The following is an 18,833-nucleotide window of genomic DNA, read 5'->3' as shown; positions in this document are numbered from 1 at the left end:
CCCTAATACACAAAGAGAAAAGGTAAAATCATATGGAAGTGAAAATGCATTTCAGAAAGATTCCAATCCAAAATGGTTAACAGTAACTTTTGTAATTAAAAGGATAAGTTGCACAATTCACAAATGTGTACCATCTAGTACTGCTGGTCAAGGCATTATACATTTTCACTAACTTCCCAAACAGAATATTTTGGGTCACATTAACAAAGTTTACTTTCTCATGGTAATACTAACCTTATATTATTTACACAGTCTTCATGAGCTTCAGAAAGTGTTTTTATGTGCTTTGAAGATATAGGATCAAAAAGTAGAACTTCAGTCTGTTCACAAGCAACTGTCAGCACTGACCTGGAAGGAAATGACACATTTCTCTTAGTTTACTTAGCATTCTCTTGTTTTATTGATATTCATCTATTTATGACTATATAAGATATAGATGAATAACTTCTGTCCACATTAGTAGCAAATATTTAACAGATTGAGACTATTCACTGTTGCAAGTAGTAGTAGGAAATAGTAGTCTCATACATTATGGTGAAGTATAAGCTGGATGCAGCTTGTATGGAGAGTACCGGTATCTAACAAAATTTTATTAAACGTGCATATCTTTTATCTCAGCATTTTTTTTCCTGAGAAACCAATCTAGAGAAATAACAATTTCCAAATACAAAGAAGCACATATAAAGATATGCTTCATTGTATGGAGAAATTGGAAGTAACCTAAATGTACATGAAAGAAAGATCGATTTTATAAGCCATAGTATGTAATACTTTGCAAAATGGTGCAACACTTAAAAAGGGATAACTTTATATGCATATGAAGGGGCCTAAAACGTATTTTTACATGAGAAAAGCTGGCTTCAGAAAAATATGCTTAAATGAGGAAACTTAGGGAAAGATCATATAAATTAGGCAATTCTTCATCAGTATCTATTAAAATGCACTCAAAGGTCTAGCATACATCCTACCAAACCAATTTTAGTCAAACTAAACCTTTTCTTTTATACTGTTTCTTGTTTCAGCCCTTTCCTATTACAAAATTACACTTTTATAAACCTTTTACAAACACCATTTTTTAAACTTTTTAATTGAAGGATAATTGCTTTACAGAATTTTGTTGTTTTCTGTCAAACCTCAACATGAATCAACCATCAGTTCAGTTCAGTTCAGTTGTTCAGTCGTGTCCGACTCTTTGCGACCCCATGAATCGCAGCACACCAGGCCTCCCTGTCCATCACCAACTCCCGGAGTTCATTCAGACTCACGGCCATCGAGTCCGTGATTCCATCCAGCCATCTCATCCTCTGTCATCCCCTTCTCCTCCTGCCCCCAACCCCTCCCACCATCAGAGTCTTTTCCAATAAGTCAACTCTTCGCATGAGGTGGCCAAAGTACTGGACTTTCAGCTTTAGCATCAGTCCTTCCAAAAAAAACCCAGGAATGATCTCCTTTAGAATGGACTGGTTGGATCTCCTTGCAATCCAAGGGATTCTCAAGAGTCTTCTCCAACACCACACTTCAAAAGCATCAATTCTTCAGAGCTCACCTTTCTTCACAACCCAACTCTCATATCCATACATGACTACTGGAAAAACCATAGCTTTGACTAGACGGACCTTTTTTGGGAAAGTAATGTGTCTGCTTTTCAATATGCTATCCAGGTTGGTCATAACTTTTCTTCCAAGGAGTAAGCGTCTTTTAATTTCATGGCTGCAATCACCATCTGCAGTGATTTTGGAGCCCCCCAAAATAAAGTCTGACACTGTTTCCACTGTTTCCCCATCTATTTCCCATGAAGTGATGGGACCAGATGCCATGATCTTCGTTTTCTGAATGTTGAGCTTTAAGCCAACTTTTTCACTCTCCACTTTGACTTTCATCACGAGGCTTTTTAGGTCGTATTCACCTTCTGCCTTAAGGGTGGTGTCATCTGCATATGAGGTTATTGATATTTCTCCCGGCAATCTTGATTCCAGCTTGTGCTTCTTCCAGCCCAGCGTTTCTCATGATGTATTCTGCATGTAAGTTAAATAAGCAGGGTGGAATTAGCCATAAGTATACCTTATCTGCTCCCTTTTGAACCTCCCTCCCATCTCCCTCCCCATCCCACCACTCTAGGCTGATACAGAGCCCATGTTTGAGTTTACTGAGCCATACAGCAAATTCCCGTTGGCTATCTATTTTGTATATGGTAATATAAGTTTCCATGTTACTCTTCCCATACATCTCACCCTCTCCTCCCTTCTCCCCATGTCCATAAATTTATTCTCTACATCTGTTTCTCCATTGCTGCCCTATAAATAAATTCAGTACCATTTTTCTATATTCCATATATGTATATTATCTTTCTCTTTCTGACTCACTTCACTCTATATAATAGGTTCTAGGTTAATCCACCTCATCAGAACTGACTCAAATGCATTCCTTTTCATGGCTGAGTAATACTCTATTGTGTATATATACCACAACTTCTTTATCCATTCATCTGTCGATGGACGTCTAGGTTGCTTCCATGTTCTAGATATTGTATGCTGCTGCTGCTGCTAAGTTGCTTCAATCGTGTCCAACTCTGTGCGACCCCATAGATGGCAGCCCACTAGGCTCCTCCGTCCCTGGGATTCTCCAAGCAAGAACACTGGAGTGGGTTGCCATTTCCTTCTCCAATGCATGAAAGTGGAAAGTGAAAGTGAAGTCACTCAGTTGTGCCCGACTCTTAGCGACCCCATGGACTGCAGCCTACCTGGCTCCTCCATCCATGGAATTTTCCAGGCAAGAGTACTGGAGTGGGTTGCCATTGCCTTCTCCTCTAGATATTGTATAGTGCTGCAATAAACAATGGGATACATGAATCTTTTTCAACCGTGTTTTCCTCAGGGTAAATGCCTAAGAGTGGGATTGCTGGGTCATATGGTGGTTTTATTTCTAGTTTTTTAAGGAAATCTCCATACCATCTTCCATAGTGACTGTATCAATTTACACTCCCATCAACAGTGCAAGAGCGTTCCCTTTTCTCCACACCTTCTCCAGCATTTATTGTTTGTAGACTTTTTGGTAATGGCCCTTCTGACCAGTATGAGGTGATACCTCATTGTGGTTTTGATTTGCATTTCTCTAATAATGAGCGATGTTGAGCATCATCTTTCCACATGTTTGTCAGCCATGTGTATGTCTTCTTTGGAGAAATGTCTGTTTAGGTCTTTTCCCCACTCTTTGAATTGTTTGTTTTTCCACCACTGAGTTGTATGAGCTGCTTGTATATTTTGGAAATTAATCCTTTGTCAGTTGTTTCATTTGCTATTACTTTCTCCCATTCTGAGGGTTGTCTTCTCACCTTGCTTATAGTTTCCTTTGCTGTGCAAAAATTTTTAAGTTTAATCTGGTCCCACTTGCTTACTTTTGTTTTTATTTCCATTACTCTAGGAGGTGGGTCACAGAGGATCTTGCTTTGATTTATGTCATTGAGTGTTCTGCCTATGTTTTCCTCTAAGAGTTTTATAGTTTCTAGTCTTACATTTAGGTCTGTAATCCATTTTGAGTTTATCTTTGTGTATGGTGTTAGGAAGTGTTCTAAATTCATACTTTTACATGTAGCTGTCCAGTTTTTCCAGCATCATTTATTGAAGAGGCTCTCTTTGCCCCATTGTATATTCTTGCCTCCTTTGTCAAAAATAAGGGCCCCGTAGGTGCATGGGTTTATTTCTGGGCTTTCTATCTTGTTCTATTGGTCTATATTTCTGTTTTTGTGTCACTGCCATACTGTTCTGATGACTGTAGCTTTGTTGTATAATCTGAAGTCAGGGAGGTTGATTCCTCCAGCTCCATTCTTCTTTCTCAAGACTGCTTTGCCTATTCAGGGTCTTTTGTGTTTCCATATGAATTGTGAAACTTTTTGTTCTAGTTCTGTGAAAATTGCCATTGGTAATTTGATAGGGATTGCACTGAATCTGTAGATTGCATTTGGTGGTATAATCATTTTCACAATATTGATTCTTCCTACCCAGGAACATGGAATATCTCTCCATCTTTTTATGTCATCTTTGTTTTCTTTCATCAGTGTCTTATAATTTTCTGTGTACAGTTCTTTTGCCTCCTTAAATAAGTTTATTCCAAGATATTTAATTCTTTTTGTTGCAATGGTGAATGGGATTGAATCCTTAATTTCTCTGATTTTTCACTGTTAGTATATAGAAATGCAAGTGATTTCTATGTATTGATTTTGTATCCTACAACCTCGCTAAATTCACTGATTAGCTCTAGTAATTTTCCGATACTATCTTTAGGGTTTTCTATGTACAGTATCATGTCATCTGCAAACAGTGAGAGCATTACTTCCTCTTTTCCGATCTGGATTCCTTTTATTTCTTTTTCTTCTCTGACTGCTGTGGCTAGGACTTCCAGAACTATGTTGAATAGTGGTGAAAGTGGACACCCTTTCTTGTTTCTGATCTTTGGGGGAATGCTTTCAGTTTTTCACCATTGAGAATGTTTGCTTTTACTATGCTGAGGTAGGTTCCTTCCATGCCCTTTTTTGGAAGAGTTTTAATCATAAATGGGTGCTGAATTTTGTCAAAGGTTTTTTCTGCATCTATTGAGATTATCTTATGGCTTTTATCTTTCAATTTGTTAATAGGGTATATATCACATTGATTGATTTGCATATATTGAAGAATCCTTGCATTCCTGGAATAAACCCAAGTTGATCATGGTGTATGAGATTTTTGATGTGTTGCTGAATTCTTTTTGCTAAAATTTTGTTGAGGATTTTTGCATCTATGTTCATCAGTGATATTGGCTTATAGTTTTCTTTGTGTTGTCTTTGTCTGGTTTTGGTATCAAGGTGATGGTGGCCTCAAAGAATGAGTTTGGAAATGTTCCTTCCTCTGCAATTTTTTGAAAGTTTTAGAAGGATAGGCATTAATTCTTCTCTAAATGTTTGACAGACTTCTCCTATAAAGCCATCTGGTCCTGGGCTTTTGTTTTTTGGGAGATTTTTGATCACAGATTCAATTTCAGTGCTTGTAACTGGGTTGGTCATAACTTCTATTTCTTCCTGGTTCAGTCTTGGAAGATTGAACTTTTCTAAGAATCTGTCCATTTCTTTCAGGTTATCCATTTTATTGCCATATAGTTGTTCATAACAGTCTCTTATAATCCTTTTTATTTCTGCATTGTTTGTTGTAACCTCTCCTTTGTCATTTCTAATTTTGTTGATTTGATTCTTTTTTTCTTGATGAGTCTGGCTAAAGGTTGGTCACTTTTGTTTATCTTCTCAAAGAACCAGCTTTTAGTTTTATTAATCTTTACTACTGTTTCTTTCATTTCTTTTCATTTCTGCTCAGATCTTTGATTTCTTTCCCTCTACTAACTTTGGGGGTTTTTTGTTCTTTTTCCAGTTGTTTTAGGTGTAAAGTTAGGTTGTCTATTTGATGTTTTCCTTGTTTCTTGAAGTATGACTGTATTGCTATAAACTTCCCTCTTAAGACTGCTTTTGCTGCATCCCATAGGTTTTGGGTTGTCATGTTTTCATTGTCAACTTGTTTCTAGAAATTTTTTGATTTCCCTTCTGATTTCTTCAGTAACCTGTTGGTTATTTAGAAACATGTTGTTTAATCTCCATGTGTTTGTGTTTCTTACATTTTTCTTGTAATTGATATTCAGTATCATAGCATTGTGGTCAGAGAAGATGCTTGATATGATTTCAATTTCCTTAAATTTACTGAGGTTTGTTTTGTGACCCAAGATGTGGTCTATTCTGGAGAATGTTCCAAGTGTACTTGAGAAGATGTATTCCTCTGCATTTGGATGGAATGTCCTGAAGATAACAATGAGATCCATCTCATCTAATGTATCATGTAAGACTTGTGTTTCCTTATTAATTTTGTTTTGATGATCTGTCCATCAAAAGTGGGGGTGTTTAAAGTCTCCTACTATTACCGTGTTACTGTCAATTTTTTTTATGTCTGATAGTCAAACACCATTTTGATTTCTGAAAATCTATTGTCTTTTATTGATTTTGTCTTAGTCTTCTGTAAATACTGATCTTTTAGATTCAGACCTAGCAAACGAAATCTTGAACTGATTTCAATTCAGGATTGAAATTGATTTTACTTTCAAATGAAATTCTGAAAGTGCAATGTTTTTAATATATAATTCCAAAAGTACATGAGATTTTTACACTTTAAGATGAAAGTGCATAAGATAGAATTCTAAATGGCCAAACTTTAAAATTCAGAACAAATGTTTTACAAGGTAAGGGAAAACATCTACTAAATTGAAGTCATTTCCATATTTAGAAATCATGAAATTATCCTTTAAAGGGTGTCTGCTTAAGTCTTTTGTGAGGTATCTGAAATTTTAAAAATTTAATAACATCTGAAGGATTTTTGTATTAGTTGACTACCATGAGTAAAAATATTCAAATATATCTAATTTTAGAAGATGCATAAATATTTCTTTTTGTTAGAAGAGTCATGAAATGAACTTGTCTTCTTCATAAAAGTAACGAATCAATGATTTTTGTAAAGTCTTAATATTAAACATTATAAACAAGAGAGCTATTAAAAGATCAATAAGACTGATGGTCATTTTTTTATTTTAATATAATCTATTTTTGTACATGGCATAATTTGTAACTTTTAAAACTGGATGTCATTTGTCCCAACATCAAACTCTATACTTTGTAAATTCCATCTTTGTCATATATAGATTTTCTTTTAGGACTCTATATTCTATTTCATGCAATTTCTAAAAGGTCTGGCAAGTAGCCAAGCAAGACCCCCTCACTGCCCTAATAAACATTTTTAGTGGAAGCTAATGTCATACTGTCTTCTCCAAATGAATTTTAGATAAAGCATGTCAGGTCCTACTAAAAAATCTTGGTATTTTTATTAGGATGCAGTGACTTTACAAATTAATCTGGTAGAATTTATATCATCTCATCAGTAATATGCACCGTTTTTCATATATTTAAGATATTAATAAGAGAACTATAACAATTCTTTGTACATCCTTATACAATTAGAATTGACATAGGAAGTTATACATACACATACATATCCACCTGTGGATTTTGAGGTTGTAATAAATCTGTAGAAAAGTTTACATAGAGTTGATAGTTTTACAATATGGAGACTTCCAATACTTGAACATGGCATATCTCCATTTACAATGGAGATTTTCTCCATGTAGATCATGCCTATCTTTCATTAGATCTATTCCTGGGTACTTGAGATATTTTTTGATGCTCTTGTGAATGTTCTTTTTAAAATTTTGTTTCATTTGTTGTTGGTATACAGAAAGCCAACTGATTTTTAAAATGTTATTTATTCATCAATCTTATTTTAATATTTATCACGTTATTTTAGGTTTTCTTTGTCAATTATCATTAGTCATCTATAAATAACTGCTTTCTTATTTTTAATACTTTCCTTTGCTGCACCTACTGAAGGCTAGGACCTTCAGTACAATGTTGAACAGAAATGTTTATATAGCAACTCTTGTCTTATTCCTGATCTTTAAGAATACATTTACCATTTCATCATTAAGCACAGTGTTTGCTACAAGGTTTGTTTGTTTGTTTTGGTAGATTCCTACTAGTGGATTCAGGAAAGTCTCTTCTACCTCAAATCTGTTACATTTTTTTTCATTAATATACATTAAACTATATGAAATATTTTCTAACATTTATTGAAATTATACTATAGTTTTCTTTTAATATGTTAATGTAGTGATTTACAATTAATATATTTTCTAATGTCAAATCAATCTTTCATTTCTACCATATTGCTACATTCAGTTGGCTAAAAAGGTGGATTCACATCTCTGGCTACCCTCCTTTTGCAGAGCTTGTCCCTGAAATTTCCTCACTGCCTCAGTTCTCTACTCCCTTCAAACATAACTGTTTATGTCTTATATTAGATACTGATGTTTTTCTGTAGCTTTTCTAATTATTCTCAGTTGGAGGGTTGGTCCAAACCACCTATTCTGCTACTTCTGGAAAGGTACAATCTCTGCTTCTTAAATCTGAAATTATATCCCCCTTCTCACTCTAAATATTGTTTATCTGGGTATTCTATTGATCAGTTTAATGAGTATGTTTCATTATTCTTTGTCTTTTCAAAGACAAATCTTTCTGTTGAGTATTTCTACTTGATTTTTAGAATTTCAATAATTTTATGCTATATTTCTGTATTTCCTTCCTTTGGTTTTCTTCAGATTTACTTTGTTATAACTTCACTATTCTGTTATTATTTCTTGAGACAGATACTCAGATAATTAATTTTCCTTGTCTTCCTTTCTAGTTTATTAAAAATCATAGTTTTCATACTAAGTACAGATTTATTTATATCCCACAACTTTTGAGATGTGGTATTTTCATTTAGTTCTAAATATTTCTAATTTCCATTATCATTTCTACTTTGACTTATGAGCTATTTATAAATTTTTACTTATATATATTTAACTTGAAAATACATGCTATTAATTTCTAGCAATCACATTATCCTGAGAAACTATTTAATGACAATCTTTTGAAATATGTGGTCTTATAATAAAGGAATTTTTAACTCATCTGTGTGTGGGGACAAAAAACCATGAGGCAGCTGTCATGTGTGATATTAAAAAATACTAAATATTCAATAATAATATAAATTAACATATGAATAAAAAATTTAAAAGATAAAAACAGCTAACCTATAGGTTATAAAAATGCTTGCCAAGTGATATTAATTCTAACTCAAATTGTTTATCATATTATTCTACTAACTCCCAAACATTTATTAATTTTAGAAATTGTAGCCATAATTATCTCTTTGACCCAGATGCCTTTGTTTGGACCATGAACTGCCATAGGAAACTGCATAAGGACCCTCCAAGAATTTCCACATTAAACAGGTAGTCATTCATACAAAACAAACTTATGGTTACAAAAGAGGAAGGAAGGAATGATAAATTAGGTGTAGGAGATTAACAGATACAAACCACTACAGATAAAATAGATAAGCAACAAGGATTTACTATATAGCACAAAATATAGTCAACATCTTGTAATATCTATAATGGAAAAAATCTGAAAAAATATACATATATCTAAGTCACTTTTCCGTACACCTGAAACTAATACAATATTGTAAATCAACTATATTTCAGTTTTAAAATTCCTTATAAATAGGTAGTTATTAAGTAACTTGTGGTCTTGATATACAAAAAAAAAAATCATTCTTAATAGCAATAAAATTGTTCATGGAGCTGAATCCTCTTTTTAGCTTTTGCTCCAGTTAACAGTAAGTATACTGGAAAAATTTTAGCCCTTATAACGCTTGCTGTTAATTTTTACATTCAATTGTATTAATAACTAAGTCACAAAATAATTGATACATCCTATTTGATGATATCAAACCTAATCCTTCAGCCCAGATGAGACATATTGTAATACAGTAGTTAAGGGCATAAACCAGAGTACAAATCCTTTGTGTTTAAACTCCTTTCTGCATCTCAGTTCTCTCAACTAAATGTTTCTGATATAGAGAAGACTTTATTTTGGCAGTCATGTTCATTAATAAAGTGAGTGTTATTAATGCCTATGGTGGGTATGTATTCAGTGGCTTTTGGCAAAATTATACCACTAAATAAAGGTAAAATTCAGTAAGAATGGTAAGATTAGGGATCTGAAACCATATGGTATTCATCCATAAACCACCCCACTGACCTCATTTACCTGCCATGGGTTCTGTCCTGCAGTGGGTGTTCACACTTTGTCAAGAGAATTAACGTTTGGATGGTGCCTCCAGTAGTGCCATTACGCTCATCTGACTGCTCCTTTCATCTCTGGATCTCCCAAGAATCCAGTTATCACAAATGGGTTACTCTAGGAGATCCTATGGAAGGTGCTTAAGTACTAGGATGGCACTCAGTGAACTTGGGGCAGTAACTATTCAACCACCATGGATATATATTAATATTTTAACAACTGGTACAGCTGAACCAATGTGTACTAGCTGAACATCAGGCCTGAATGTGGTATTCTATACATACTTTTTAGAAGTAGTATTGTTTCTGTGTCTGCCTGATTAACTGAGGTATACTATAATGTACATTAATATCAACTCTATGGTAAGTTTTCTCTTCTCTCCTTGAAGTTATCAATTTTGGATGTATATAAGTTAAAAAACTCAATTTCAGAATTTTATTTTTCAGGTGAATTGATCTGAATATAAAGTAACCTATGTCTAGAAATTTTTTTGCCTTAAAGCCCATTTTGTTGATATTAAATATAGCTCACCAGCTTTCTTTTGCTTAGGTGTTTGATATATCCTCTTTATCTTATGTACAAAAAGTACACTTAGTACTTTTATATAATTAGTAATATTTGTATTTATTTTCAGTGATTCTTTGATTGTTTTATTATACCTTTTCTACTTTTCTTCCCTTTCCCTTTCTTGTCTTCTAGAATATGTTTTTCCTCATTCCAAAATTTTTTCTTCTTCTAGTCCTGAAATAATACACTAATTGTCTTTTGGTGGTTACCTTGTACATTTTAGTATGTAAATATTAAAGCCTAAAGTTAATATATCACAATTTTCCCGCAAAAACATAAGGAACTTCGAACATTCCTTCGTAATTTATATGCTATTGTTGTCTTCTATTTTAGCTACATCTTTGTTAATCCCAAAAGACAAAATCAGATTGTTTTACATACAAATTTCCCACTTTATTTGATCTTCATTCCTTCTAATATCTCAAGACCTTACAGCTGAAAACACTTTCTTCTCTCTGAACTTAGAATTCCATTACTGAAGGTCTGGTGGCAAACTTACTGAGCTTTGATTGGATGCTTATGTATTCACCTCATCTTTGTTCTCGACAAGAACAAAGAACCCATATTTGCTGGGTATAGACATTCAGGTTGGCAGTTTTTCCCAGCATACTGAAATGAAATTACCACTATCCTCTAATTTACACTATTATTGATGACTGGTTGGCTTTCACTTGCATAGTTACTCCTTTGAAGGCCTTTTTCCCTCTGGCTTTTATTATTTTATATCTGTTGTCCTGCAGTTTCCTATATGGCAAGGGAGAATTCCTGCTAGGGGTGTGTCAGGTTTCTTAAATCATTTGATACCTTTCTTCAATTCTGGAAAGTTCTCAGCTATTGCTGCTTCAAGTTTATTTTATCCTATTATTGCATTTTCATTAGGAACTAACAAGATACACAGTGTGCATTTTTCTCTTTGTGCTTTGTGTCACCAATCCTCCTTCATATTTTCAGTCTCTTTGCCTCTCTTGTCTGCAATCTGGATAAGTTCTTCACTTCTATTTTCCACTATACTAATTCTCTCTACATCAGTGCCTAATGTATTCTTATAGAGGATAGCATAAGAAAGTCCATATTATTGCAAATATTATCAAATTTCCTTTTCAAAATGCCATTTTAGGAGGTGACACACTTATCTTGACAATGCTGCTACTGCTTAAAACATCTTACAGTTCTTTACAAATTACCTTCTGGTCCAGGTAGCCTTCATTTTTCTTTCTTAGTGCCAAATTGTTTCTAGTCTGGTCTCTATCAAAGACTTAATTTTAATTCTTACCTTCTGTATCACCTCTTCTTTTTGTACTGAGAAGTCCTTGACAGTGGTTACAGTATCCAGTAAGCTGATTTAACTTATATACAACTGAAGGATATGTGAAATCATCTCATTTAACAAGATATGTCAAATTTATATAAAACCATTTTTAGTCCTACAAGAACTGGGGCATATTAGATGTAGTCAGTAGACTAAAAAATTAAAACACTGAACTATTTTCACCTATTACCTTGGCAGAAATGAAAAAGAATGGCAATGTGCAATACTGGCAAGGGTACAGGAAGACAAGCACTTTCATTGGGACTGAGAAGAATAAGGACTGGTACAAAGGGGAATTTAATAATAGGAATCCAAAATCTTCATAACCTTTTACTCATTCTAAGGACTTACCATAAGGACATAAATTTAAAATATCAGATTAGAGGTTTTAACTAATGAAAAATTTTAAACAATGCTGTAGAAATATATTCATTAACATAGATAATTTATAACGTATGAAAAAAGGCAGGCTACAAAACAGTAGGTTCTATTTTTACGTTAACATAAACATACAAAGGGAGTTCCAAGTGGTGCAATAGTTAGGACTCTGCACTCTCACTGCCATGGCCCATGTTCAGTCCCTGGTCAGGGAACTAAGACCCACAAGCTGCACATGGTGCAGTCAAGAAAAATTTTTTTAACAAATAAAACAGATATATACAAAGAAAAAGATTCCTTAGATATCCATTTACCCTCTGAGATCATAAAGGATATTTAGCTTCTTTTAGTTTCATTTACTGTCTAGGTTTTCTACAGTTAGTAACTAGTAATTACCTAGTTGCATGTTATTGCATGAAATATCAGGGTACCTAAATAAAGTACCACCCTTTACAAAAATGTTACTATAGGAAAACACAGCCCATATTCAAACAAGATCTATCAGTAATATACTCCTCATTCTTATAGTCCTGGTAATGAGAATTCCTTCTTCATAACTCATTCTATCCCTCTCACCCCCTACCTAAAATTCCACCTTCAAAGAGTAGAAACAACTATTTCTGAAGGCCTGAGAGAACAGGTAGGAGGCTGGAAGGAAAAGAGCTGAGATACGCTGAAGAGAGGAACTGAAGGGTTATGAAGAACAAACTGCCGGTATTTTGGGAGAAACTTTAGGAATAGCACTTAGTTGGAGGAAGGAGTGAGGAGAGGAGGTTCCACAGATAAACTTCAGCAGAATAGTTTCTCCTCTCACCAATCTTCCCTGTATTCAGGTGCACAGTCAGTGTTTCAAGTCAACTACTATATTAAGAAAAAGCATTTGCAAGTGAAATGAAATAGGGTGTACCTGCTCAGTGACCCCAGATTCTGATACTTTGCTCCTTCCTTAGCATATTTTATGTCTTTCTTCAGCACAATTTTTCCTTTGTTAACCTATCATCTTTCAGTTTCTCTAACATGATATGTTAGAGAACCATAGGTCGTTTGACATACCAGTTCCTTCATCTGAAATATTTCTATCCCCTCCCCAACACTGTCTTGACTAATTTATCTCCTACTCATCTTTCCATCTTGGTTAAGTGTCACTTTCTCAGGGAAACCTTGAACACCCTAGTCCACAACAGGTTCTTTCCAGCCTTTATCTCAACTTGTAAATATACATTATGAAATTATCTAGTATGCTTATTAATTTCTAGTTGAACCAATAGGTCCCAAGACTAATGAACGCGATGCCATTTGTTGTTTTGCCCACCAGTGCCACCTCTGCCTCTGGAGCATAGCAAGTGCTCAACAAATACATGTTGAATGAGGGACTGAGTGAATGAACAACTAAACAAATAACTAGGAATCCAAAGGCCCTGATTTGGTATGAGTTGTATTATTTATGAGGGGGCTTCCCTGGTGGCTCAGACGGTAAGGCCTCTGCCTGCAATGCGGGAGACCCAGGTTCGATTCCTGGGTCGGGAAGATCCCCTCATGGTGGAACCCTGTGTAAAGTTTTTCCTTTGCCTGCTGTTGAACTTGTTCCTGTACTCAAATAACAAAGTTTAAAAAATAGATATCACTTTGAAAATTCTCCATAGCTCAAAGTAAACCGAGGCCAAACGTGGTATTTTAATTATGCAAGAAAAAGGCAAGATACCATTAACAGAACATCTAGTCTAGCCTGGAAACTTCACAGATGCCCACATCACAAGATATCTCTCTGCAGGATCTTAGTATCTTACTGGAGAAAAGGAACGAAGGAACCCACACTTGTCCCCTAAGCGCAAGTTGGGAACAGGGATTCTGCAGGCTCCATACCCTTGACAAAGCTTAGGTGGGAAAAACATGCCTAGGGCGTCAGTGGGAAATGGGCATTTATTTAAAGTGAACTTATTGAGCATCTACGGTGTACCAGAAAGCCTAGCTCTGGACTGGCTCTGACAAAGCTGCCGGGGTTGCTTTAGTCATTTCAGAGAGCTCTGGTCCACAAGAGGAGCAAACCAGCCCCGGGTTCGCCTATCTCCAAGTGCCGGACGGGGCCTCCAACAGCGACAGAGCGCTTCAGAGAGTCAGGGGCACGAAAGCCGGCCGCCCCACGGGCACTCGCAAACCCCAGGCCTGGCTGGGCGAGCGGGCCCTGGGCAGCCGCCCACCGGCAGCCGCGCCAGGAGGCGGCGGGTCCCCGCCCTCCGAGGGGCCGCGCTTACCCGTCGGGCGAGTACTCGAGGTTGAAGACTGCCCCGTGGGTGCGGGTGCTGAGGTACACCGAATCCGCGGGATGGATGGAACCATAGAGGTTAGTCATGGTGCGGAAATTGTCCCGCGCCGGGTCCACGAACAGCCCGCGGCCCAGGCTGCGCTCTCTCAGCCACCCGAAGAGCCGGGCACCAGGGCTGCCCAGGCGGGCTATGAGGCAGGGCTGGCCGCGGCTCCCGGCCCTGCAGTCAGGCCCGGGTGGCCGGCGCGGCGGGGAAGGCGGTGAAGGATCTCCTTGAGCGGAAGCGGCTGAGGACTCTAGAGCTCCGGGCAGCCCGAGCTCCCGCGCGCGCCCGGCGTGGGGCTCCGAGGGGGCGCACGGACTGCGAGGGCTCCCGCCGGGCGACGGGGGAGGGGCGGCGTCAGCCCTGGGCTGTAGTGGCGAGGGCGGGGAAGGGAGCGGCCCGGCAGCAGCCGCCTCTCTCCCGTAGGGTGCCGGCTCCTCAGCCCCGGCTCCAGCCGCCCTATTCCCTCCGGGGCTACGGAGCCCGAGGGGAAACATGGCCAACGCCCCCGCCCCCGGCTCCCGGCCGCTGCCCAGCCGGCCAACACCTCAGTACTCCCGCTCCAGCAGCCACTTCCGGCGTGCGGCCGCCTCACCTCGCCGGCTAGGAAACCCGCGCCGCCTCTCGGTATCATCCGCCGGGGACCAGGAAAGCGGAGACACCATTCGACTGGGGGTGCCACAGTCGGGAGGGTTGGAGGTCTAGAGCTACTGTGTGTGCGACAGTGAAGATGCCCAGGGCCTAGGCTGCAAGGGGCAGCGCTAGCATCCGGGAACTGCGTGCGCTATTGTCAATATGTGGTTATCACTGACCAGACTGTGTCTATGGGGATGACAGGGTCTGACTGGTCAGTCCAAGAGGCTGAGTATGATTGGGTACTGTTGACATAATCGTCTCTACTTTACACTGAGACCAACGAAGGTAAGAAATGACCATATTATGTGCTGCTCACACAGTAAGCAGCACGGTGTACTGCCTACTCAGCCTGGGAATCTAGGGACTCAGGTTTAACTTTTGCACTGAAAAGCCCTGGATGGCACAGCGCCTGGGGCTTACTGCTACCCTGGAGCTCTTTCCAGTTACCAGCAACTTTACCTACTAGGTCAAGCCTTTACCAAAGCCTTCCTCTCTGCAGGGAGCATACCCCAGCCAGGAGTTACTGAGAGGAGCTGAAATCTGAATTCAACCTTACAAGCGACAGAGCCCAGGGTCAATCCTGCTTACATCTGCCAAGCAGGGCATAGAGGGCATAATAGATGCTGTTAGTGCTGCTGAAGATAAATACACAGAATTCATTTGCAGAAAAAGCTTAACTGGAACTGGGGTGTTTCCTGGGAAGAGAAGGAAAGTCTTCAAGGAGGGGAACCTTGAGGCATAAGAAGAGGTAGGTATAAGAAATGACAACCCTTCCAGGCCTTGGGGTTTCCCTGGTGGCTCAGCTGGTAAAGAATCTGCCTGCAATGCAGGAGACCTGGGTTCAACCCCTGGGTTGGGAAGATTCCCCTGGAGAAGAAAAATGCTACCCACTCCAGTATTGTGGCCTGGAGAATTCCATGGATTGTATAGTCCATGGAGTCACCAAGAGTCAGACACAACTGAGCAACTTTCACTTTCCAGGCCTTGAGCAAGAACTGAGTTACAGAAAGCTGTGATTTGGTGATGGTTTAGGATAGTCTGAAAAATGCCAGGAGGAAAGGAATGAGATTTCGATAGGGCTCAACATTCAGACTCAAATTGAAGAAAGTAGGGAAAACTGCTAGACCATTCAGGTATGACCTAAATCAAATCCCTTATGATTATACAGTGGAAGTGAGAAATAGATTTAAGGGTCTAGATCTGATAGATAGAGTGCCTGACGAATTATGGACAGAGGTTCGTGACATTGTACAGGAGACAGGGATCAAGACCATCCCCATGGAAAAGAAATGCAAAAAGCAAAATGGCTGTCTGAGGAGGCCTTACAAATAGCTGTGAAAAGAAGAGAGGTGAAAAGCAAAGGAGAAAAAAGGAAAGATATAATAATCTGAATGCACAGTTCCAGAGAATAGCAAGAAGAGACAAGAAAGCCTTCTTCAGCAATCAATGCAAAGAAATAGAGGAAAAGAACAGAATGGGAAAGACTAGAGATCTCTTCAAGAAAATTAGAGATACCAAGGGAACATTTCATGCAAAGATGGGCTCGATAAAGGACAGAAATGGTATGGACCTAACAGAAGCAGAAGATATTAAGAAGAGGTGGCAAGAATACACAGAAGAACTGTACAAAAAAGATCTTCATGACCCAGATAATTACGATGGTGTGATCACTCATCTAGAGCCAGACATCCTGGAATGTGAAGTCAAGTGGGCCTTGGAAAGCATCACTACGAACAAAGCTAGTGGAGGGATGGAATTCCAGTTGAGGTGTTTCAAATCCTGAAAGATGATGCTGTGAAAGTGCTGCACTCAATATCCCAGCAAATTTGGAAAACTCAGCAGTGGCCACAGGACTGGAAAAGGTCAGTTTTCATTCCAATCCCAAAGAAAGGCAATGCCAAAGAATGCTCAAACTACCGCACAATTGCATTCATCTCACATGCCAGTAAAGTAATGCTCAAAATTCTCCAAGCCAGGCTTCAGCAATACGTGAACCGTGAACTTCCTGATGTTCAAGCTGGTTTTAGAAAAGACAGAGGAACCAGAGATCAAATTGCCAACATCTGCTGGATCATGGAAAAAGCAAGAGAGTTCCAGAAAAACATCTATTTCTGCTTTATTGACTATGCCAAAGCCTTTGACTGTGTGGATCACAATAAACTGGAAAATTCTGAAAGAGATGGGAATACCAGACCACCTGACCTGCCTCTTGAGAAACCTATATGCAGGTAAGGAAGCAACAGTTCGAACTAGACATGGAACAACAGACTGGTTCCAAATAGGAAAAGTAGTACATCAAGGCTGTATATTGTCACCCTGCTTATTTAACTTCTTTGCAGAGTACATCATGAGAAACGCTGGACTGGAAGAAACACAAGCTGGAATCAAGATTGCCGGGAGAAATATCAATAACCTCAGATATGCAGATGACACCACCCTTATGGCAGAAATTGAAGAGGAACTAAAAAGCCTCTTGATGAAAGTGAAAGTGGAGACTGAAAAAGTTGGCCTAAAGCTCAACATTCAGAAAATGAAGATCATGGCATCCGGTCCCATCACTTCATGGGAAATAGATGGGGAAACAGTGGAAACAGTGTCAGAGTTTATTTTGGGGGCTCCAAAATCACTGCAGATTGTGACTGCAGCCATGAAATTAAAAGACGCTTACTCCTTGGAAGAAAAGTTATGACCAACCTGGATAGTATATTCAAAAGCAGAAACATTACTTTGCTGACTAAGGTCTTTCTAGTCAAGGCTATGGTTTTTCCAGTGGTCATGTATGGATGTGAGAGTTGGACTGTGAAGAAGGCTGAGTGCCGAAGAACTGATGCTTTTGAACTGTGGTGTTGGAGAAGACTCTTGAGAGTCCCTTGGACTGCAAGGAGATCCAACCAGTCCATTCTGAAGGAGATCAGCCCTGGGATTTCTTTGGAAGGAATGATGCTAAAGCTGAAACTCAAGTACTTTGGCCACCTCATGTGCAGAGTTGACTCATTGGAAAAGACTCTGATGCTGGGAGGGATTTGGGGCAGGAGGAGAAGGGGACGACAGAGGATGAGATGGCTGGATGGAATCACGGACTCAATGGCCGTGAGTCTGAGTGAACTCCGGGAGTTGGTGATGGACAGGGAGGCCTGGCGTGCTGCGATTCATGGGGTCGCAAAGAGTTGGACACGACTGAGCGACTGAACTAAACTGAACATTCAGCAGGTCCTCCCACCAGCAAAGTTAGTAGTTATTCAATAAGCTGACTAAAACATGGGCAAGAAGCAAGTGTCTGGTGTTCAGAGAAGATCAAGGCAGCCATTCTTCTGGAGATATTCCTTGTGTAAGGGTTAGAGGTCTGTTTTATGATTAACAAATAATGTTCCTTAGTGACCCACAACTTCTGACTGCAACAAATGTTTATTAAAGGTCCTCTGCTTGATTCCAAGTTATGGCCAATGGCTAAAATTTCTTTGGTCTATAAAACTTTGACCATGATATTCACCAACATTATTAACTTTCTCAGTAAGTAAAATTAAACTCAACTTTCTTTCCTTTTTCTGCCTCCTTCCCTCAAAACTCAATGTTAAAAGGTTACATATTCCAAAGTATTTAAGATATAATTCCAACAGAGCTCTGCAACAAGAGCTGTGCTGTCTCAAGATAATCAGGTTTCACAGCTCAGGCAATTCAAAATTAACTCACTATTGCTCCCAAACTGATTAAGAACTGTTCACTGGCAACTTAGAGAATCTAAAGAAATCCACTGGAAACAACAACATTTTGTAGATTTGCATGTACATCTAAAAGTTAGATAGTGAAAATGATTCCTGAAAAGTTAAGATAGCCACAAATTTAAGGCGGTGGTTGTGGTAACACACAGAACACGTCATTTAGTAATATC

General features: G+C 38.4%; 1 protein-coding gene across 1 annotated transcript in view; it reads right to left on the bottom strand.

Annotated features, from left to right (window-relative positions):
- The window catches only part of DCAF10 (DDB1 and CUL4 associated factor 10), a 51,917-nt gene extending 37,058 nt beyond the window's left edge, over window positions 1-14,859 (bottom strand). The window contains exons 1-2 of the mRNA XM_052645130.1: window positions 14,255-14,859; window positions 235-348 (exon numbers count right to left, since the gene is read on the bottom strand). Of these exons, the coding sequence (XP_052501090.1) occupies window positions 235-348; window positions 14,255-14,805 (665 nt within the window). The 5' untranslated portion in view covers window positions 14,806-14,859. The remainder of the gene's footprint in view (window positions 1-234; window positions 349-14,254) is intronic.
- Between the last annotated feature and the right edge of the window lie 3,974 nt (window positions 14,860-18,833).

Source organism: Budorcas taxicolor, chromosome 8 (genome assembly GCF_023091745.1).
Source record: "Budorcas taxicolor isolate Tak-1 chromosome 8, Takin1.1, whole genome shotgun sequence".
Lineage (NCBI taxonomy): Eukaryota > Metazoa > Chordata > Mammalia > Artiodactyla > Bovidae > Budorcas > Budorcas taxicolor.
Note: the sequence above shows the minus strand (reverse complement) of the source record. Positions and strands in the feature narration are given on the sequence as shown.